The sequence below is a fragment of the Melozone crissalis genome, unplaced genomic scaffold, assembly GCF_028551555.1.
Source record: "Melozone crissalis strain CALT ecotype California unplaced genomic scaffold, PUWL_Pcris_2 ptg000036l_1, whole genome shotgun sequence".
NCBI lineage: Eukaryota > Metazoa > Chordata > Aves > Passeriformes > Passerellidae > Melozone > Melozone crissalis.
Window position 1 is genome coordinate 19,619,913 of NW_026535814.1, and position 21,919 is coordinate 19,641,831.

Genomic DNA, 21,919 nt, shown 5'->3' on the forward strand with positions numbered 1-21,919 from the left:
TTTTACAATATGGTCTGCTCTGAGCAAGGCACTAGTTTTGCAAGCCTCAACAAGAGATGCCTTTCAAGCAGCTGTAAACACCTTGTTTTGGTTTTTAGTTATCAGTGCAGGTGACAAAGGGCTTTCACACCAAAATCTGAAGGCATTTACCTCACGTGTGGATGGGTAAAGTCAACTATCAGATTCACTCCATTCACGAGCTGCATTCATTTAAAAGGAAAACCAAACGAGGAAAATGGGTTACGATACAGTAAATACGGCCCGTGTCGACTCAGCAGGAAGGTTTTTGGCCAGATCCCAGGAGACACAGGACCAAAATTGCCACAGCCCGTGGGAACAGGCCTGCTCTGGTGGGAGCACTCTGGTGTCACTGCTGGAGCTCTGCCGTTCCTACGGGCCCAAACCGAAGCACAGGCGCATTGCCAGGGCCACATGGAAAAATCAGAGGATGTCAATTCTCCTGTGCCTCCATCTGCGGGTAATTGGTTGAGCACTAAAATTCACAAGGAAAATTTTGTTTTAGAAAGATGATAAAGAGAACAAACAAAAGACAGGAAATTAAAATTTATGTAAACACAGCGGTTCCCAGAGCAACCATAAATGAGCCACATTGCATATATAGAAGAAGGCATAAAAGTTAATACCATGTGCAGCAATACCATACACTACCAGGTACCCCTGGGACCGTGTTACATTAGCTACGGGACCCATCATTTTGAATGGTTTGACTTTTACGCTTTTAAAGCCTCAAACACAACATTGCAGCAACGCCAGGTGGGAATAGGGCATTTGCTGTTTATTTGTTTGTTTGCGTGAAAAGAGAAAGGACTGTTTGAACAGAATGAGAGACAAGCCGTAATTTTTCTCCCTTTGCATATCAGAGACACAGGTTGCACGCTTTGATCTCAGAGATATCTGAGAAGTTTTGCTGGGGTATTCCTTCTCACTGATTTAGTACCCACAAAGTGAGATGGCAGGAGCAGAGCAGATAGGGCAGTGCCTGCTCAAACAATGTATTACAGCACAACATAAAGCACAAGGCTTTTCCCTAAGTAAATGTGGGAGTGCAAAAGGGATTGACTTAGCCATGTAAAGTGTCAGTCCTGAAATGCCTGGGCTGCTTGGAAACATGCCTTCAGCTTGCTCGTCTATTTTTTGCAAGTGGTTATCCTGAGTTTGATTCTCTGCTCCCTCATGCAGTTGTTGACATCAGTAACATGGGTGTAAAATGTCACCCGATCAGAAGGCAGCCAGCATTCACCTTGCATTTGTATTCATGACTATACAAGGAAGAGGGCAGCACCAGGTCAGGCCCACTGAGATCCACAGAGATTACTTTGTCAATGTGGGATGTTTATGTTCTGATGGGGTGTTTTATAATCGACTCTTAAAACTCTGCCGCAGCCTATTTGTTCTGGTTTCATGGCAGGGCAGATCAGAACACAGGAACTGTTGTGGTTTTCCACCCTCACTGTTTTCAAAATCTTTTGGGGCTTTTTCTTTTAAGGCAAAGCATTGCATCTCCTACCCCTTCATCTTTTTGCTAAAAATTTCCAAAATGTAAAGCATTTGGTCTAGGATCAGACTTGTCAGCCAGGTCTGCTCACCCACTAGTGCTTTCCCATGCCATACAGAAACCATGCCTGGGAGCAAGTGCCCCTCCTCTGTGTCACACCAGTCCCAACTTCTCGACACACTGAGGCACCCACATACATCCATTACAAAACATCCTAAGGCCTCTTTCCTGTCCCCACCTGTGGTGGGTTGAACTTTGTCACCCGCCTTGCACCCACTCAGCTGCGCTGTCACTCCCACTTTTCAATAGAACAGGGGGATTTACAAAAAAGAAAGTGAAAAACCGGGTAAAGATGGCAATTGAAAAAAGTTAACAGTCAAAATTTGCAATGGGCATTGTCCATCTGTGAAGATGATGTGATGAATGTGTAGGATCTCCAGAGAAAATGAGAGCTGTGGGAGGGAAGAGATACAGCACATGATCTGGGTGCGCTGCTGCAGTGAAACCTGGGCTTGCACTCTGGGCCATCAGCACCACCTACTGACACTTTCATCTGCAGGGTACCTCTGTCCCGCTCCATCCTGACAGTGCAGGACCAGCCTGGTGGTGCCATCTGTGCCATCTGTGTCCCCACCCCTGTGCCCCAGAAGAGAGGCGCTGCCTGCACCCACCTTACAATAACCCTGAGATGGTCCGTGTGAGGGAACTGGGCTGGGGAACAGGGGTGTGGCACATAAAATCACACAATCATTTAGGTGGAAAAGCCCCCAAGACCAGGAGTGCAGCTGTTCCCCCGGCCAATACTGGCCCATGTCCCCAAGTGCCACATCCACAGAACTTTTAAATCCCTCCAGGGATGGGGGCACCATCATTGCCCTGGGCAGCTGTGCCTGGATGCCAGGTCTTGACAATTCTTTCCATGAAGAAGGTTTTCCCAACATCCAATCTAAATCTCTCATGGAACTTGAGGGCATTCCCTCTTGTTCTGTCACCAGGCTGCACATCTTGCTGACTTGCTGTTAGGTGGTGGTGAGATTGTTTGCCTGCCACTCACGTGTTGATTTCTGGAAGTTTGTGTGGGTTTGAGGCAGCCAGTGAGGGTAACTCAGGGACAGTGAATTGTACTCAAGCACAGGCATCTAGCTCAAGTGGCATGACTTGACCTCTGGAGATTCTCCTGTCTGCTGATCATCTGAAATACTAAAATAACTTAGATTAGACACCACTGAATGATTTGAAAACATTTTGTGCATTTCTGTTTCCTATTCTATTTTTTCATTCTTAACTCTTTTTCTTCCTTTACCTGCTGATGTGGTTCATTTCTCATTTTGTATGTCCATGTTACTTGTACAGTCGGGACCCCAGCCTTCATTGAAGCCAAATGCTTCATCTAATTAATAATAATAAAAAAGGAGACAGATATACTATTTGTACAAAAATTTAATTTTTTTTTCTAATTCCTGTTCAGTTGAAACAGCTCATTTCTCTTGAAACACAATTGAAATGCCATTAGTATTTTCATTAGCATGATGACTGATGATACAAGGCAGGTTTTGGGCCTGGGCTGATAAATGTCCATGACGTTTTTTAAAGTCTGTGCTAAACATTTCTGAAGTCACATGCCAAGTAGTTCCAGATCTTTTAAAAAAAACAGAGGACCCTTTTTCCCCCCCCTTTAACTCCTGGAATGAGAAACAGCCGCACAGCAGTACAGAAATAGCACAGCAAGCCCTGAAAATGCCCACCAGTTGCTCAACACTTTTTTTCTTCATTTAAACAGTTAATCTTCATAAATGAAGATATTTTACTCATGCGTCTTTGGCATTTCATGGGGGATTTTTTTCTATCTCTGAGGATTCACAGCTCTAGATGAAATGGTTCTTTTGTCTGTGGGAAGGAGAGAAATTCCTGTGGAGAAACCCAGCTTAAGACAAAACCATAACTTGAGAGGCTTTTTTTTTTTTTCTTGAGAGGTCGAGCTGTATTTAAGTGATACATGTGCATAAGTCATCATGATGCTTTTGCTTCCAGAGTATTTTACCAAAACTAAATGAACGATGAAGAATGGATAAACAAGAGGGCAGAGGAAATGTTAAGCTTAGTTAGTTGTCTCATCATTCTGAGACATATTGCCTTTTTTGCTTTGAGGTAGTTTCAAACACAGATGAAGCAAATTGTGCACTCAGGAATGGTTTGTTCTTCTATCAGCTGGATAGGCTATATTTGTTTCATTGATTTCTTCTGTGCAGAACAGCAATTGTAGAGCTGGAGATCCTGTAAGTTCCTGTGTTTGTCTCCCTCCTGAAATCTTAAATTGCTGATTTGACAGATTTATTGTCATTAGTATTATTTTTTATTTTTATGCTCTGATTGATGGAAATAGAAATATATGCTTGCTCCTTTATAACGTGAAGCCAAAGATCTTTGCCTTAGAGCAGGAAAAAAAAAATTCCTCATTTTCAGCCTGGGTAACAAATCCATCATAAAGGATCCGAGGACATTTCTGTGGTTTAAATTTCCTGCCCATACACCTTGATGTCTTGCATCACAGCCACTTTACCTCCTGCTCAGGGAAGGGTTGACGGGACATGTTTGTGCTGCCCCTTCCCAGGTGACAAGGGGATATTTACAGTGATATTTCCCTACCCACGAGGGACTTTGGGACAAGCAAGAATGAGGGCTCAGGACTTGATTCACTTGCCCACACATAGTTGTCAAGTGTCATTTGAGATGCCCAGAATATCCTGCCCGGCCTCCAGCTGCTCTCACACAAGGGCAGAGGTCTTGTCTCAAGCCCTTTATCATATCTGCCAGCCTCCCTCGGATGTTTCAAATACCTCAGAGCATCTCAAATGCAGCCAGGTGCCTGCACAGGCTTCAGGCTCCTGGCCCAGAGATGCACCATCCACAACTGAGCCTCTCCTTTTCAGTGGGAGGAATTTACACTTGAGTGGGGATTTGGCCGCGGAGCTTCAGGGGGAGGATGGTTGCTCTCACCCAAATCTGGGTATCCACAGCATAAGATTGCTGCCTGAGTTAGATTTCTCAGCTTTTATTATGGTCAGTGAAAGCTTAGCTAGTGGAGCCTGGAGCATAAATAATCTTGCACTGAAGTAGGCCCCACTTTTTCAGCTGAAACGCCCACTCCACTCTTCTGACTGCACTAATTTTATCTTTGTAGCCTTAAATACATAGCTCTCACATAGAAACATGAGTTGCTGCCACCTAAAGTGAGATGAACCCACTATTCCCTTTGTTATTAAAAGAAAACACTGTCAGGAGGGTGTTAAGTACAAATCCATAAATTTGTTTATGAAGAGAAAATTCAAAACACTGAATTTGATTGAGCTGTTTTCCTGGGCACATGTCCCAGTATGAAAAAAACAAGGACTGAGTTCCTTTTTACACCCAAACTGCTAAATAAAGTCCCTTTAGGTTTCTTCTTTCCAGAATTCTATATTTTCTGCAAAACTTACAAGGCCAGCTTTTACAAACAATTTTCTGAAACTGAGACCTATCCTTGTGTCGGTCTGTACTGGGACACAGAGTCCTGAAAAAAGAAAGTACACTGTTAAACTAATTTTAGGCATAAAGTTTGGAGAGCCTGTGCTTGTCAGTTTCCTGACATTCGTTGTTTTTTCCATAGGGCTGTGACCTGAACAAAGTCTCAGTCAGGGCCAGAATTTCAGCAGATTCTCTCTGTTCCATCTTTGCTTTTGTACAATAAAATTCTGCCACCCCAGGAAACAAGTCATCATTAAAAAAAAAAAAAAAATCTTTGCTTGCATAATCTTTGCTTCATCATGATGCTCTCTCAGAGAGGATGCTTAAAGGGAACATATTCCTACCCTGATCCTCCAGTCTGTATTTTGTCTGCCTGGTGCTATAAAATAAGAGTATAAGGCTATAGGGAGAGCAGTTCACTGCTTGGAGAACCTAAAATACTCTGTTTTGGCTCCAGTAAATGTGAAAACTGAAGACAAGCTTGCACCAAAGCCATGAAGAAAAGCTCTGTGCAAATTTAGAGTGAGTCAAGCATAGATGTGCAACCTTAAAGTTGATAGCATAGCTCCAAATGTCAGTGGTTAAGAGCATTTAGAGTTTTCCATGTATGCTCTTTCTTCTGGTTCTTGTCAATCTGCTCTTCACACATGTCTGTAATAAGTGATTTCCCTCCTCCAACTTCTTTCCAATCTATTATTTGTCTCCTATTTCCATCTATTTTCCCTATTTCATTCCACTCTGCACTCTTCACCTCTTTAACCTTTTCTCCATCAGTCACATCCCTCCTTGTGTGTCTGCTCCACAGAGGCACTCTCTGACCTTATAATACGTGGTCTCTCTGCCATCCTTCTTCCACTGCTATAGGAAGCAGTCTCCAGCAAGAATTTTAATGGAAAACACTCTGGGTAAAGTATTTCCTTCAGAATTTTCCTCTTAAAAGAATGTAAAACTGAATATTTTACACTAAGGTTTATATCAGAACAATAGTGTGTCACTGGGTTTTTCAACTGGATAAAAGCAAAATTATGAACCTCAAGGAAAGTTCTGATTTTCCTATCTGGTTGTCTTTTCTCCATTCATAGGAACATTGAACTATTTAAATAAAGCCAAACATTGTAATGTATTTGATAATTTTCACATATTTTAGTAGTTTTCAAATGCTGTTTAACTTATTTGTTGCTAAAGTTAATTGTCAATAGTACTCACAAGCTTACCTATACATCTGTTTAAGCAGATTTCAGTTTTCATAATAAAGTCAGTTGCTGTAGTTGTCCTCATGAAGATGGGAAAACACCCCTTATCTGTTGATCTGAAATAGAGAAGAAAATAGAAGAAGAACAGTAGATGCACTTTCAGTGTGTATTATTTTTCTTCTCTGTTGCTGATAAAGAAAACGCTCACTTTATGATAAATCAGCATTAAAGTGGGATGAATGGACTCAGATTTTAAAATAAAGCCAACATGAGGCCTTCTAAAAATAAAAACTCCTCTGTTACAGTGGAGCTTTACCTCTTCTAGATTGCAGGGTCTATGGAGACTCCCATTAAGTGCTGAGATTTCACTTCAAATGCATGCCATACTCAGAGTATTTCTGATTGTATGAACTGTGGCACAGCTTATTCCAGATAAAGAAGAAAAATGAAATTGCTCTGCTGCCCTGCCCAGCAGGGAAAATGCCAACTTAGAAACCATCAGCTTTGGATGCTTTTGTCAGCCCTGTGACTTTCTCCCTGTCCTCACCCCGCCTGTCCCCAAGTTCCTTTGTGCTTCCTCAGCCACCTTCCCCTGCAGCTGCGGGGAGTGGAAAGGTGTGGATCCCTTGGGGGATCAGCTCAGATGTCACTGAACTGAATGGAGGAGCTCCCCGGGTTCTCTGCTGCTCCTTTCTGGTAACCAGATGCATTTTGGGGTTGAAGCAACATCACTGACACAGTTTACTTCTCTAATACAGATATCACTACTGCTGAAGTTGGTGTGGTGCAAATATAACATTTATGTTAGCAAGAGAAATATATCAGCTGAATTCATGCAGCAAACATATATTTTCCTTCGCTAATGCATGCACAGAGAGAAATAAGCTGTTTCTGGAGGAACACTGTGCTTCCTCAGTGAAGGTCTCAGCTGAACTCATTCAGGAAGATTTTTGCTAATTATTCTGATAACTTGTCTTAGTTTTCATCAGCTTTTGTACCATGGATGTGCCTGAATAATGACTCCCATCATTACACCAGCCCAGCCCTTGTGCATCATTTGTCCTCCCCCCGCTGGCAACTTGACTCTCCCAGCTCTGCCTCATGCCAGCACTCTCCCACCAGAGCTGCCAGTGTCCCATTTAATCTGTGATAAATACAAACTGCTCCCAACCCTGCTTGCCTGGGGGATATCAGCTCTATCTGCCACATTTAAAAATGATCATCCCTGTTGTTTAGAAAAACAACAACTCAAAATACCACCCCTGACTTTTCTCATTACTTACGGACTGAAATTTCCCCATCTGTCTTTCCTCAGCTGCGTTCTTGAGAAAGAAATCCTGTCTTCTGTTTTCTTTCTCCCCAGTGAGCAAATCCTCATCCACTGTGACAGCTCATCTTGGAATGACTGCTTATTCTAGGTAGCTCCTTGCTCCTACCTGGAGATCTTTTCATTTCTTCCCCTCAGTGCACCTAATGGCTTTTCATGTTTATTGTTTTTTTTTTTTTCAAAAAGAGCCTTTGTCTCACTTTTCCACTTAAGCATCCTCCCTCAAACAATGCTTTTCCATTTCACCTTATTCACAGATTTTAATTTTTTTCCTATCTCCTCTGTAAGAGACTTTAGTTCTTCATCACTGTGTATTAAATGATTCATTTGCTGAGATTTAACAGCAAATTTAATTTCTCCAACCCTGTCAGCCTCTGTCTGCCCCTCTTGATTCTGTCAGTCTCCAACAACTGTAAATTGCAAATTTTTGTTCTATTTTCAGCCTCTGAGCAGGAAGTCTTTTGATTCTGAGCCCTTTACCTTAAAACTCTCTTCACAAGGCCTGGGAACTCAGAGCCTTTGACTCTGAATTAGTCTTTTGACCCCTCGGGTTTTCTTTTCATTAAATTTATTTATTGCTGTCACCCACACATAACTACTGTGTTCTTCTACTTTGATCCAAATTCCACTAAAAATCCTAATTTCACGTGTTCATTACTTCCTGGCATTAAAAAAAAAAAAAAAAAAAAAAAGGAGAAAAAAAAAAGAAAAGAAAAAATTCGGTGGATTCTTCCATGATATTTTAGAATCCCAGTCCTACTCTGTTTGAAGGGCTGAGGAAGGGCACACAGTGGGGCTGCAGGGGACAGGGCAGGAGCACTTTTACAGTCACCTTGTGCGACCATCCTGTGCTGCCCTGGTCTGTGAACTGCTCCCACAAGCTCCATCAAGTGTTCATCTTGGAATTCACCAAATTCAGTAAAGGCTGAGCTTCCAGACACACAGACTTCATCTCCAGTGATGGGGAATGCATGTCCCTTCTCCCTCAGTCTCCTGACTCACCCTGGCAATATGAGGAGGAGGAAGGAGGTCTATGATTCTTCCTGTACTGGTGCAGAGAAGAGAAAACCCAAAGCAAAACCAAAAGGCAAAGAAGAGCGGGACTGCATCTGCCAGGAAGTCTAATTCACCACAAACATGAAAAAGACAGCAGACTGGTCTTCTAAAATTCAGGTTGCAGCTGACCATCCTGTTGCGCTGCAGCCCCAGGAGCACGGGCAGCAGGCTGAAGCTGGGGATTCTCCACCTTGACTCTCCTGCCATGGGACCCCACCTGCAGTGATGTGCCCAGCCCTGGAGCCCCCAGCACTGGAGAGATATGGACCTGTTGGCAGAATCCCAAAGGAGACCATGAAGGTGCTCAGAGGGCTGGAGCTCTTCCTCTCTGGAGCCAGGCTGGGAGAGCTGGGAGCGCTCACCTGGAGAAGTGAAGGATTAGAGATACCTTAGAGGCCCTTCCACTGCTTGAAGGGTCCTAACAGAGCTGGAGAAGGATTTTGGAAAGGATTTTGTAGTGACAAAACGGGTGGAATGGCCTCACAAAATCCACAAGGGTGGAATGGTCTCACACTGACAGAGTGCAGGGTAAGCTAAAATATTAGGAAGAACACCTTACTTATATTTTATGGTTGAGCAGTGGAGTCTTGAGACTTGTTCTGATGACCAGAAAATGCTTTCTTTCCCTATTCTCTTGGGGTTTAATTCTTTTACTGGCAATGCTGACAACTATGCAGTCATCTGTGACGGTGTTCACAGGGGTTCTTGGATGAGGGAAGAGATGAGGATCTGACTCAATGTTTCAGAAGCCTTGATGTATTATTTTATGATATATATTACATTAAAACTATACTAAAAGAATAGAAGAAAGGTTTTAATTTTAGTTTTAATAAATAATTAATCAGAAGGCTAGCTAAGAATAGAATAATAAGGAATGATAACAAAGGCTTGTGGCTCAGCTCTCTGTCCAAGCCAACTGGGCTGTGATTGGCCATTAATTACAAACATCCAACATAGGGCAATCACAGATCCACCTGTTGCATTCCACAGCAGCAGATAATCAATGTTTACATTTTGATTTTGAGGCCTCTCAGCTTCTCAGGAGGAAAAATCCTAAAGGAAAGGATTTTTCCATAAAAGATGTCTGCAACATCATCAAGTACTGCATGTCATTGCATGCAGATCCACGTGGCCCTGGGACCTTTGTCCCCAAACTGGAAGGGGACCTGAAGCTTCCCCAGCCTGCACAGAGCCAGAGCAGCTGCTCTGCAGGCTGAGGAGATCCTTGCCAGGCTTCAGGTATTGCCCTGTGCTCCCTGTCAGGAAACACAATTATCTTTGTGGAGAAGTGGAGAGGAAGACTCACGCTGGATTTCTCGAGCGAAGGCACAGAGATTCACCCAAGTAGAAAGGAATGGCAAGATGCATTTAACCTCATTAGTTTCAGTAGGGCTGACTTTGTGCAATCCATCAGTGTACAAATACATTAGGGGAACTAAACTATTTCCACATCTCATTTACATAATGGATGGGATGTGAAATGAGTCCTATGGAGGAGAAGTGCCCTGGAGGCACTAAAGTTTATCACAATATGTAAGAGTTCTTTTAGATCATTGCATTAAATTTCCACTAACAAGATAACAAATTAATTGTCTGCATTACTGTACTAACCCAAAGTGGATAAAGTGTATGATTTCAGCGGAGGAAGGCAGCTGTTTAAGACAGCTTGGTGGTTATGGAAGGAGGCAGAAGAGATTAGTGTGTCTCCCAGCATTTGTATGCCATGATGCCAGCCCTCCTCCTGCCTCTTTAAGAAATCCAGCTCTTCTCTAATCTGATGTAGGACTTGAGCTTTATTAGTGAAGTGAGGGAGAATGAGTAAATCAACTGTATCAGACAAGCCTCAGGACATCTGGAAATTGATCATTCTGCAGAAATAAGCACTCTGTGTTTATTAGCTGGGAGTTCATCACTATCACTTCTTTTTATTCAATTCCTAAGAGATTTCAAAGCTATCATCATAGTATTAGCTCTTCTGACTGTGCTACTGGAGATAAAGATCAGAAGATCTATCTAATGATGGCTTTCTCTGTCTCCCTCTTTCTTTCTCTAAAGCTATTCTGATTAAAAAAAAAAAATGTAGGAAAATAGCAAGAATGAAATAAAGCAGACTTCATCTCCTAAATTTTTGCCTGTTGGCAATGGGAGTAATTTTTTTGCATTATTATTCCGCAGGCACTCGGTTTTATTCAGGGGGACACATTCTGCAAAATAGAAAATCCCTCTTAGAAAAGGTGGAATTTGAAGTTTTTAATGTGGTGGTGGAAAAGGGAGGAAGATAAAAGGACTTAAAGTCATAAAGCAGTGCTTTACATTGAAAGTACAGTTATTTTAAATGATAATACACGTCAAATAGAACCCAGGGAAATTACTTCCATAAGTTAGAAAGGTAATAATATTACTTTAAGAAGAATAATTACTTTCCTTAACTACATTTATCACACAGTAATTCAGTTCTCCCTTCTGGAATATGATGCAATGCCAAACTTTTGACTGATTTATTTAAAACCAGCCTTAAGAAAAGATTCACCAAGATATGAGGTTTCTTCTGGTTCTTTATTCCAAACTGAGGAGTTATCAAAATGCAAATGCTCTGACTAACTGCATGTTTAGACGTGCATTCCTGTACAGCTGCATTGCATAGCTTCATTGTGCAAAGACACTGGGAGGGAAAAAATAAAACCATCTGTAAGAGTTTTCCAATAACAATGGTCCGACACACAAACAATTTAAGTATAGATGTGGATTTCCAGAGATCTGTACAAATCCAACCCAATGAACTCTCTGAAGAAAAATCTTCCCTAGCAGAAGTTTTGCTGAGATCAGTTTTTATCAGGTGATTTTTTCCATTTTCCAATGGCAAATTAACATTTATTATCTCTTTGGACTGGCACTTTGAGTTCCAGCCTGAGTGCACGTTGTGCTAGATTCTGTGCACAGATTAAAGGAGAAAAGGTGCACGTTGTCCAAGAATCTTTCTGTGCAAGTAGACGATGAGAGAAAACAGATGAATGCAATAAGCAGGGTGATCATGATTTAACAGTAAAGCAAGGCAAGTAAATTAATCCATTTGTACAGAGCCCAGCACAATGCAGCTGGACCACATTGCTTGAAAAGTTAGCACTTAATAACAATAACAATAATTACCAGGTCTTTAAAATTAATGTATTAATTTCAGTTAGACCTCATAAGTTGCTCAGCCAGTGAATGAAAAATGCCATAAATCTTTAAGGAAAGGCCAATTTCAAGTCAGCATTGTCTTCCCTCCTACACAAGCTTTCTGCCAGTTGGCCCTGAACTAGAATCACGCTTCTCCTGAATCACCTTTTTACTCATGATTATGGTGATTATTTCTTTATAATCATACCATCACTGTTTCAGGCTCCTGATAAAATCCAGCATGTCCACCTCTGCTTTTGAGGCTGTCCTTTCTCCGTGCCCTTTCTCATTATGTACATAATGATTGATTTCCTTCCTACTTTGCTGCCCATTGTTTGCTTGCATGTGCATGTGGTGTTGTCTGTGCTGTCTGTAGGGCTCAGGGAAGTTAAGGTATGGGTCTCTCATGGGATGAAAAGGGTTCCAGTTTGGAGGAAATGCACAAAGATTAACAGATAGGTGACAAATAAGGTCTGAATCAGGCCATGAGTTTACATCACAGAATCATGGAATGGTTTGGATTGGAAGGGACCTTAAATAGCATCTTGTATCAACCCCCCTGCAATGGTCAGAGACATCTTCCACTGTCCCAGGTTATTCCAAGCCTTGTCCAGCCTGGCCTTGGACACTCCCAGGGATCCAGGGGCAGCCACAGCTGATCTGGGCACCCTGGGCCAGGGCCTGCCCACCCTCACAGGGGAGTATTCCTTTGTAATATCTGAAAATCCCCTTTTGGAATTTAAATCAGTTCCCCTCTGTCCTATCACTACCTGGGTGTGTAAAAAAGTCACTCTTCAGATGTTTTTTTGAGGTTCCTTTCAAGTACTGGAAGGGGCTGTATGGTCTCCCCACAGCCTTCTTCAGTCTGAAAAACTCTCATTTCTTCTCAGCCTGTCTCCATGGCAAAAGTGCTCCAGCCCCCACAGAATCTTCTCTCTTGCTGAGGTAGTGCCAAAGGATAAAATATACTGATTCAATGAACGAGCGTGTGAATGTTAAACTCTTACATCCCTGGAAATTCCTTATTTTCACCTGACTCTTATCTGGGTTGAACGAGGGCCTGCTCCTACCCAAGGCCTTCTGAGCAGCCCAATTGAGAGGAAAAAAATGCAATGAGAGGTGATGATACCACACCAGCAGGTCTTCCCACTGAAGGACAGACATTCCGCTATTGCAGCATGCATCAAAACCTTGTCAGCAAATTGCTGCACCTCTGTGTGTTCCCAACAATGCCTCTGAATCTCTGTTTGCGTTCTGGTATCCAGGAAACAAAACTGATGGCTCTCCTTTATTGACTGGTCCAGATCCATAAATTACCCTTCTTCCTCAATACACAGGAGATTTTCAGTGATGTGAGGGACACAGGCTGAGGAAACCAAGCCCCTAAAACAAGAGACAGATGTCTGAGCCCATGATTCACCAGTGATGAGCTGCAATTGGGCCACGTAGACTTTGAAGTAATTCATTACATTTGTATCTCTTCTGTAGGGGGAGGACTTTCCTCAATGATTTGTATGACCTTGCTAAACCCGGATAGGTGGTAATTGAGCGGCAACTACTTCTTCAGAAGAAACAGAATAAAAATATTGAAAATATTGACTCACCCCAAAGGCAGTGAGCAGCACTTTGGTCTTTGACCTTTAAGCATCCTAGGGTAGTCAATAACCTGGCTGTTAGATGCTGTGCCTGCCACTGATTTTGATTTGGGAGTAGTTTAACCTTGAACCAAGATCTAAGTAACCACGGCAACAGGAAGTTGGCCTCTCCATCCAAGGAGTGGGGATCCATAAATCAAGGTCCCTAATGCAAACACTGTGTGCAGGTAGAGATTTGAGAGGATAAGTGGTTTGTGGGGGATTACCTTTGAAAAAATGAGTGATTGTCCCTTGATATGTTGAAACACAGCTTCACAGACTTTTTTCTTTTTTTATCAATAGAGGTCAACAGGTTACAGCTGCACGTTTTCATACGGCTCTTTATATAGGCCCTTCAGTTTAATTAGGACCAGATGTTGAATTTATGAGGTTGTTAGCATTATTATGTACCATATGCACGTGCAAATATGTGTGTGTGTATTGATACATGCACCCACATGTGCACATTTCTTGTGCGCCCACTACACTCATGAATAAATATTGTTAAGGCACAAACTCAAGCACTGTGTAGTGGTGAGACCTCAGGTGTGCATACACAGAGCTCCAAAGGGTAATTACCTAGTCAAATATCTCACTTATTCTATGGGACACTGCTTTATTCAATGCATAGAGCTCACCTAATGAACAGCTATTTGGGAGCTGGATTTTCCTCTTGCTATTCAGTGCATGACATCATGTCTCATTTATTCCACATTTCTAAGCCTCGGTATGAATAGATGAATGTTTCATGAATGTTGATAATTTTATTTTCACAGGACTGCTCTTGAGATGAGGGGTATATTATTGTTCTCATTTGCACTAGAGAAGCCGAGCAGAGAGAGATTGAAGTTTAATGGATACAATTTGAGATGCTTAATGCTAGATTTGAGGCTCTGGAAAGATGTGTGGTCTAATAGGCAGAGACTGCTCTGTTTATCCCCACCAAGCTGTGACCTGTAACACTGTCTCACTCGTGACTATTTCTGCCCTTTCTTGCCTCCCTTAAATCCACCAGCTAATATCAGGTCACGTTTTCATCAGGACTCCTCTCCCAAACTGGCCCAATTGTATCCCTGTCTTTCAGACTCCTCTCACTGTAGCATTTCTGTGCCTCCTGAATCTGATAGGCATCTCTTCCACAGCTTCTGAGAGAACCCACAGATCTGCTGATATTTCTCCTTTTACGTGCCAGAAACCCAAGTTCATAGGGACTGTTCATAGCAGCTCCAAATAGTAAATATAAGGAATTTTTGGTTTGTGTATGGAGAAGCTGAGCACAGTGAAGAGACGCAAAAAGGGAAAAGGGTCTGGAGAAGCAGGAGCAGCTGAGGGAGCTGGGGGAGCTCAGCCTGGAGTAAAAGAGGCTCAGGAGGGAGCTTCTCATTCTCTGCAACTCCCTGGCAGGACGGTCAGAGAGGGGCTGGACTCTACTCCTAGGGAACAAGGAATCAGGAATATTGGATCAGGAACATTGTAGAGACATGCAAAACCAGGCCACGGTGGCAAATCAGACTCAGCAAAGATGTCAGGGAATTCTGATGATTGATCAAGAAGCTCCAGGTACAAAAAGGAAGCAAAAGACACATGGAAGCTGGTGACCCAGAGAATGAGATCTACAGGGATGGGCTTAGAAAGGCAAAGCCCACCTGGAGTTGAATCTAGGGCAGAAGATCAACAAGAAATGTTTTGACAGTTACATAAAGCAGCCAAATATAGCCTATGGAAAATATGGGCCCCTTGCTGAATGAAACAGGGACCCCGGCTGAAAAAGATCAGCAGGAGATTGATTGTCCTCTTTGCCTTGATCTCTACTGGCAGGACTGGCCTTTGAGAATCCTAGGCCTGTAATGCTGCTGTGGAAAGGAAACCTGCTCTTGGAGGAAGATCTGATTAGGGAACAGTTAAATGAACTGGACATGCATAAATCCATGGGATTTGGCAGGATGTACCCAAAGGTGCTGAGGGATCTGGCTGGCATCACTGTGAGACTACTCTAGGTTGTTTTTGAAAGATTGTGGTGATCAGGAGAGGTTTTTGAGGACTAGAAGAGAAGAAATATCAGTCCAATGAGGTCAAGAAGCAAAAGCAAGGAAGCAGCAGGGCTATTCAATCTCATCTCAGTCTCTAGAATTTGATGGAGTAAACAATTGTGAAGAGCATTTTCAAACATATGAAGGAGGAAAAGATGACCAGGAGTAGTTATCACAGATCTGTGAAGTGGAAATCATGCCTCACCAATCTGATGGGTTTTATCTTGACTTTAGCAAGAGTTCTGCCACTGAGTTCCATCAGCTTCTTACAGACAAAATTATGAAACACAGGCAGAATAAATGTACACTGTGATGGACTGAAAACTGGCTGGTCTCAGAGGGCTGTGATGGGTAGCACAAAATCCACTTAGAGACCAGACAGAGATGCACCCCATGATATGGGAACTAAAAACTTTTAATATGTCAATTAATGAGCAGGATGGCAGGGTAGAGAACACCCTCCACAAATCTGGAGTATTTCAGAGCTCAGAGCAGTGGCTGATATGCCAGAGGAATATGGACATATGGGAGAGAGTCCAGTCAGAGGCCACAGAGATTATGAAGAATCTGGGATATTATCTCTCTTATGAGGAAAGATTCAGAAGGATGGGATGTTCTGCCTGGAGAACAGAAGGCTAAGGGGGATTTTTCTACACATCCAAATATTTGATGGGAAAGATTAGAGAGGATGGAGCAAGATTATTCTCAATGCTGCCCAGTGACAGGAGAAGAGTAATTGGGTGCAAGCTGAAACATTAACACAAGTTGTTCCTGAACAGTGTTGATTTACTAAGGGGATGAACAGTTTGTAGGGAGAGGTTGTGGACTCTCCCTCCTTGGAGATATTCTCATTTGGCCAGATGTGGTCCGGGGCAGCCTTCTCTGGATGACCCTGTTTGAGCAGGGTGACGTGGGCAAGGCGGTCTCAAGAGAAGTTTTCAACATCAGCTGCTCTGTGGTTTTTTGAATCATTGTATAATTTAGTTGCCAAAATCTGGTGCATTTTATCTGAGCCTCATGTGTAGGTTGAGATCTGAAAAAAGAAGGAATTTATGAAGGATTATCTCTGACAAATGAATATCTGCCCTAATCATGTTGAAGCCCAACATCACAGAGACTTGGAGAGGTTTTCAAATTTCCATGCCAGGAGTTTAAATTTCACATATTTACAAGCAAACAAAATGGTTAAAAACTACACAAGAGTTTGAGGAATACTGTTAGCGGAGGAATTTGCCAGCCATAGTGCATAGCTTTTATTTTTCTGGAATATTTAACTTCTTTGGCATTATTTTACCACTCATTTATTCCGCATTGTAAACTGTAGGTAGAAAGATATATGACAAACAACTCTTTCTTTCCTTAACTCACTTCCCTTTGATGAGCTGCAAGGCAAATTTAATTAGGAAGGGAATTCCTGAAAAATAAATGTAACGTGCTCCGGATGGGAATTGCATATTGAGGTTGTTCCTGATGCCTGCTCCTTGCTCAGATGAAACACCCACTAAGTCAGGTGTTTATAGCAGAGAAGTATGTAACTATGTGTGGAGAATGAGCTGCACAGGAAATGATACATAGGCATTCCCAGTAAATAGAGTTATGAAGGATATTTGTCTTTATACATGTATCAGAGTGTACGTGGTTTTTTAGAAGAAAAAGTACTAATGCACTAATGTACTAAAAGTAAAATGTTTTGTTGGTTCACCATTGTTTATAGAGACCAGTGATGGTACATCCTCCAGCAAAATTATCAAAAATTGATAACAGTTATGATCTTTGTTGGTATCAAGACTGTATTACAGATACATCCACAAGAAAATATGGAAATATATCAATGTAGCAAGGACAACAACTGACTTATCTTTTTTTCAGATATATCCCCAGACATGTTACAGTACTAACACTCATCCAAATTTTGTTTCCCCAGGAATTGCAGGTCCCCACTTAAAAGCAGACCAGACTTCACTTCATGGTAAAATGGAAAGTTCTGCCTGTAATGTGATGACCAGAAGGAAACCAGCAGGTGTTGACAGTGTTGCAATGCCAAGTCCAGTATTATCTCTCCTACCTTCATCATCAGCAACATCTGAAGCAGGTAATGCTGTTTTCACTCCAGCCCCTCTGTTTCTTCCCCGTCTTCCTCCTTCTGGAGCTGTACCATATGTTCACCCAGTTCTCTTCCTGATTGGAAAAGTAGCTGCAAATGTGAATACCTAATGTGATAATCAGGCTGTAACATCTCCAATGCTTTCTTACCATGACTGTAGATCTTGGCACACCAAATCTATTTTATTCACACACCAGCACTTGTGCAACAATGAGGATGCAAGTAGCACCAGCCTGTAGGGTCTAGCAGGACACTCTGAAGCAAGACTCCTGGGTTCCTTCCTCAGCCCCATTCTTCATTTCTTTTAAATGCTCCCACCCCTGTAGCATGAACAAACCGAATACACAGTGAATAGCTGAGGAGCAGATGAGATTTCTTACTGCATACTTCAGTGATTTTAGCATAATATTCTGTCTTGCAAATGCAAAATTGTCTGGGGCAATGAGCAGTGATTTAAAATACCAGAATAAATAAGTCAGAATAGCATGCTTTTCTATCAACTTATATTTTGTGCTTCTATTTTGAATCAGATCAGAAAGGTGATATCTTTATACCATTGGAAATTGAGCCAAGTCATTCAGGCATCATCATGCCTTTCCTTGGGCATGGATAGAGAGGTTAATCTTCCATTTTTTATTAATTTCCAGTGACTGGGGAATCCACAGTTCATTACCCTACATGCAGGCATTAGGAGTTTCATAGTCTTGTCAAACTTTTGATGCCACATTCAAAAGAAACATATTTGTATCACTGACTTACAGAATTATTGCATATTTAATCACTCAGCTGAAAGTGCTTTTTCAATGCACTTATTTTTATTTCCCTTTCAGTTCTTGAATAAAACAAGGGTTTCATACTGCAAATTAGCCTCTGTAAAGATAAATTTTTATATTAAAAAAATCAGGATTGTCTATTTAGTCTTTAGTACTTTCCTATATATAAACCAAGGACAGATTTTTAAAGTGGCAGAGAAGGAAAGCACACAAATATTTTATGATCCGTTACAAGATGAAAGTGTATGCTTGACTGCATAGTTCATTCTTTCCATTTTCAGAAGTCTAATTAAATTGTTGGTTTATCTGTAGCCCAGATGTTGAAATAATTTAGCTGAAAAGTAAAAGAAACTGTGTTAATGGGAAAACAGGACAGTGCTATGGGTTTCCTGTAATTAATAGGAATCTCTTTGAAAATTCCTCCATCCAATGCAAGCCAAGAAATTGACCCCAGCTTTGAGCAGCCTCCTCTGTGCCATGTTCTTGCAAGTGGCCTCAGGCACCTCTGAAGGGATGAAGAATAACAGGCAGCAAGGATTTTAGGGCTTCAGACATAACAGAGCCATCCAGAATAAACTTATGGGGATAATGAAGAACATCCAAAGGGTCTGATCTGCCTGGGCTCACCTCCTTCACCATGGTTCTTTCAGCTTCCTCTAGCTCCCCTTGGAAATATGTATTTTTGGTAGGAGTGTCTCTCTTTGCTTCAGAAGCTCTTTCCAGCATCATTTCATTCCTGTATGGCTTCCCAGCATGGCCTGCAGCCATTTCTGATCTGTGAGACTGAGCCTCACTGCACCTGTGGGAGGGGAGAAGCACCAGGCCTCCGTGTGCCCTATTTGGAATGTGTAAAGCTGTGGTTTAAGGCTAACATTGGTTCTTGCTTGTTTTGGGGCAGCTAGCTGGGGTTGTTTGGAGAGTGGGGAAAGGATGAAGCAAAAGTATAAAAGCTTGTGCTGCATCATGCATTTGTATTTTCCCTTCATTTTGGGCTGGATTTTGCCTTTGTGGAGGCAGACCAGAAAAAAATCCAAAAAAGTAAGGCCAACACAGACCAGCCTGGGTCCAGGGTTGGGCAGGGTCTGTCTGGATAAAATGGAAAAGATTAATGCATGGCTTTGGCTTTCAGCAGAGCAGTATGTCACATGGCAATATGGGAAAATATTTTATATCAAAGGTTGCTCACCAAGAGCTTCCAGATGAGTTGATAACACCTAATGGCTCTCACTTCAATACTAGTTTACTTTGGCAGATCTCCCTGATATTTTATCATAGGCACACCTCATCAAAGCTTCCCCCTGCAGGCCCATCAGACTCTTTCTGCATAGTCTTCCTACAGCAAATGTAGAATCAGATGTCCCTGACATTCAATAATGAAAATAATGTTGGGTTTCCTAATATCTCGTTTTAAAAGCCTGACCTGAAAGCACAGGTAGTTACCCAGTACATGCATTCTGACTACTGGCAGACTGTGCAACAACTCAAATGATTTCTTGAGCCTGCAGGTTCAGAGGCTTGCTAGGAAGAAAGAAAAGGAATTATTAGTAGCTTCTAACAAGCTCCCTGAGAAAGCCATAAACACCTTAAAGCATTTACAAAGGAAAAATTAGTGCAGTAAGCCAGCACAGAACAGCACACAGGGGTTTTTTTCCTAAATGTGAAAATGTGTTTCAGCACAAAAATGAACAGACTTGTGAGTTTGCAAAGTTTTATAAGGGCAAAAAAAGTATCTAAACATGAAGGAATGCACTGAAAGTGGTATTTGGCCATCCATTTACATGCAGGAGCAGAAGCCTACCCACAGTTGCCTGCATATCAGTTAATTTTGAGCAATTGGGCAGTTTGGCAGAAGGCAGGTGCCAGCCTTTGCTCCTCTGGGGCCGTGTCCATTCAGAATCAGGCTCCACTCAGGACTCTCAGCTTGAGTGCCTGAGAGGGTTTCAGGATGGACAGGAGCTCTGTGTTCTTACCCAGCATCAGGACATCAAAACAATGAGCAAGGTCATCTTGAACTGCATAGAGTTCCCGTTTTAGGGTTTAGGAGCTGAGGTCATCCTCTGCCAGCTGTACAGACCAGGTCTCCACTGACCACGCTCAGGTGGTAACACCAATCTGCAGAAACAGCTGGCAGCAGATAAACCTCAGTAAACACATAACATCTTTGCAGGGACTTGGCTAATGCTTTATTTCAATCTTTTTTTTCCCCAGTTCCTTGGCTTACTTTCTTTCCAATGAAAATTGAGAGTAAAGCCAAATCTCCTGGTATCATCGTGATACCTTGCAAGCTTTCCTGCATTTCTGATAAATTTTCCGTTGTCAATCACCAACTGAAAAATTTCAGCTTTACTTTCAGAAAAAAACAAAAACCACCTCAAATAGTGTTATTAAAAAAAAAAAAATAGGACTTGAAAATGTGCCCTGACAATAGAAATAAAAGGCAAAAGGTGGACAGTGAACTTGAGGAGTGTGCCAAATGTTTGATTTTTTAGATCTTCTGACCTGAAGCTACTCTCAGGATATGGGTGGGACTCAAAGGATTTTAATGCTTAAGGCTGAAGTTATTGGGGCTCCTTATGTCAATCACCAGTGAGAACAGATGAGAATAATCATTTTCTGTGACAGGGACTTAACCTTTTTTGATCAAATTTCTGGGAAATAGCTTGCTGCCACTTGCCTTTAGGGATCTTGAATCCACAGTTTTTTAGGGGTGACCTACTTGGGAGGAATTTTGTGCAACTAATTAGCTTCTCCTGAGCAACTTGGATATTTCATTTCCTTTCTCTTTTCCTTTGGTACCAAAATGACTGCATTCCTCTTTTCTTTTGTCCTTTGTGAACCACAAACTGCAAATGGGTTTTATTTTTCTTTTTGGTGTGGGGAGTGGGTTACATATGGAAAATGTATTTTGTTTTGTAATTAATGAAAACCAGACTTTGGGAAGTTGGCCATCCCAGGTCTTTATTTATAAGAGAGCATATGTCTGTGTTTTGTTTATGACTCACTCCTGCTTCTTACATTGTAACTTGGGTTTGTTTATGCACGCTCTTCACTGAATCCAAGCAACATGGTGGTATAAGAGCCAAAAATTTATGTTCTCCAAGAGGGGAGGCCAGTGAATGAGGTTTATATGCTGAATCTGTCACAGCCCATAGAGAGCAAGAGGAGATTCTACAACTTGACAGCTCCCGGTTATCTGCACAAAATGCTACAATAGCAACTTTATTTAAACTACTGCTGGAAGATTAGCCTGTTAGCCATGTAGGCAGAGATAACCCCCAAATGAACCTTTCTCAAAATCTTGCCTGCTCGGGAAACTTCAAGGATTTCAAACCCAAATGACTGCTTGACAGTCAGGTGTAAATTAAGTTTGCAAGTAGATGTGGGCTGAGGTTAATTTAGTAGGATGTTTTATTCTTTACCAAAAAGGAAATTCTGAGTTCCATCATTTCTTTCCCAGCAGCACAGAACAGGTATGTTAGGAGTGAAAGGGAGCACCAGTTATTGCAATCGCAGAATTAATACATTCTGCTTCCCTCACAAAGGGGTAGTTACTCCTAATCCGTGTGCAAATCCTGAACTCTGAACAGATGCCATGTTCAGGAAAGGACAATGAGACAATTTAG

The 21,919-nt window shown here is 41.9% G+C and overlaps 1 protein-coding gene across 3 annotated transcripts in view; it reads left to right on the forward strand.

The window, feature by feature from the left end:
- SETBP1 (SET binding protein 1) overlaps nt 1-21,919 on the forward strand; it is a 269,604-nt gene that overhangs the window by 241,366 nt on the left and 6,319 nt on the right. For all 3 annotated transcript variants that reach the window (XM_054283286.1, XM_054283288.1, XM_054283289.1), the window contains one exon: nt 17,344-17,511. In XM_054283286.1, the coding sequence (XP_054139261.1) occupies nt 17,344-17,511 (168 nt within the window). The remainder of the gene's footprint in view (nt 1-17,343; nt 17,512-21,919) is intronic.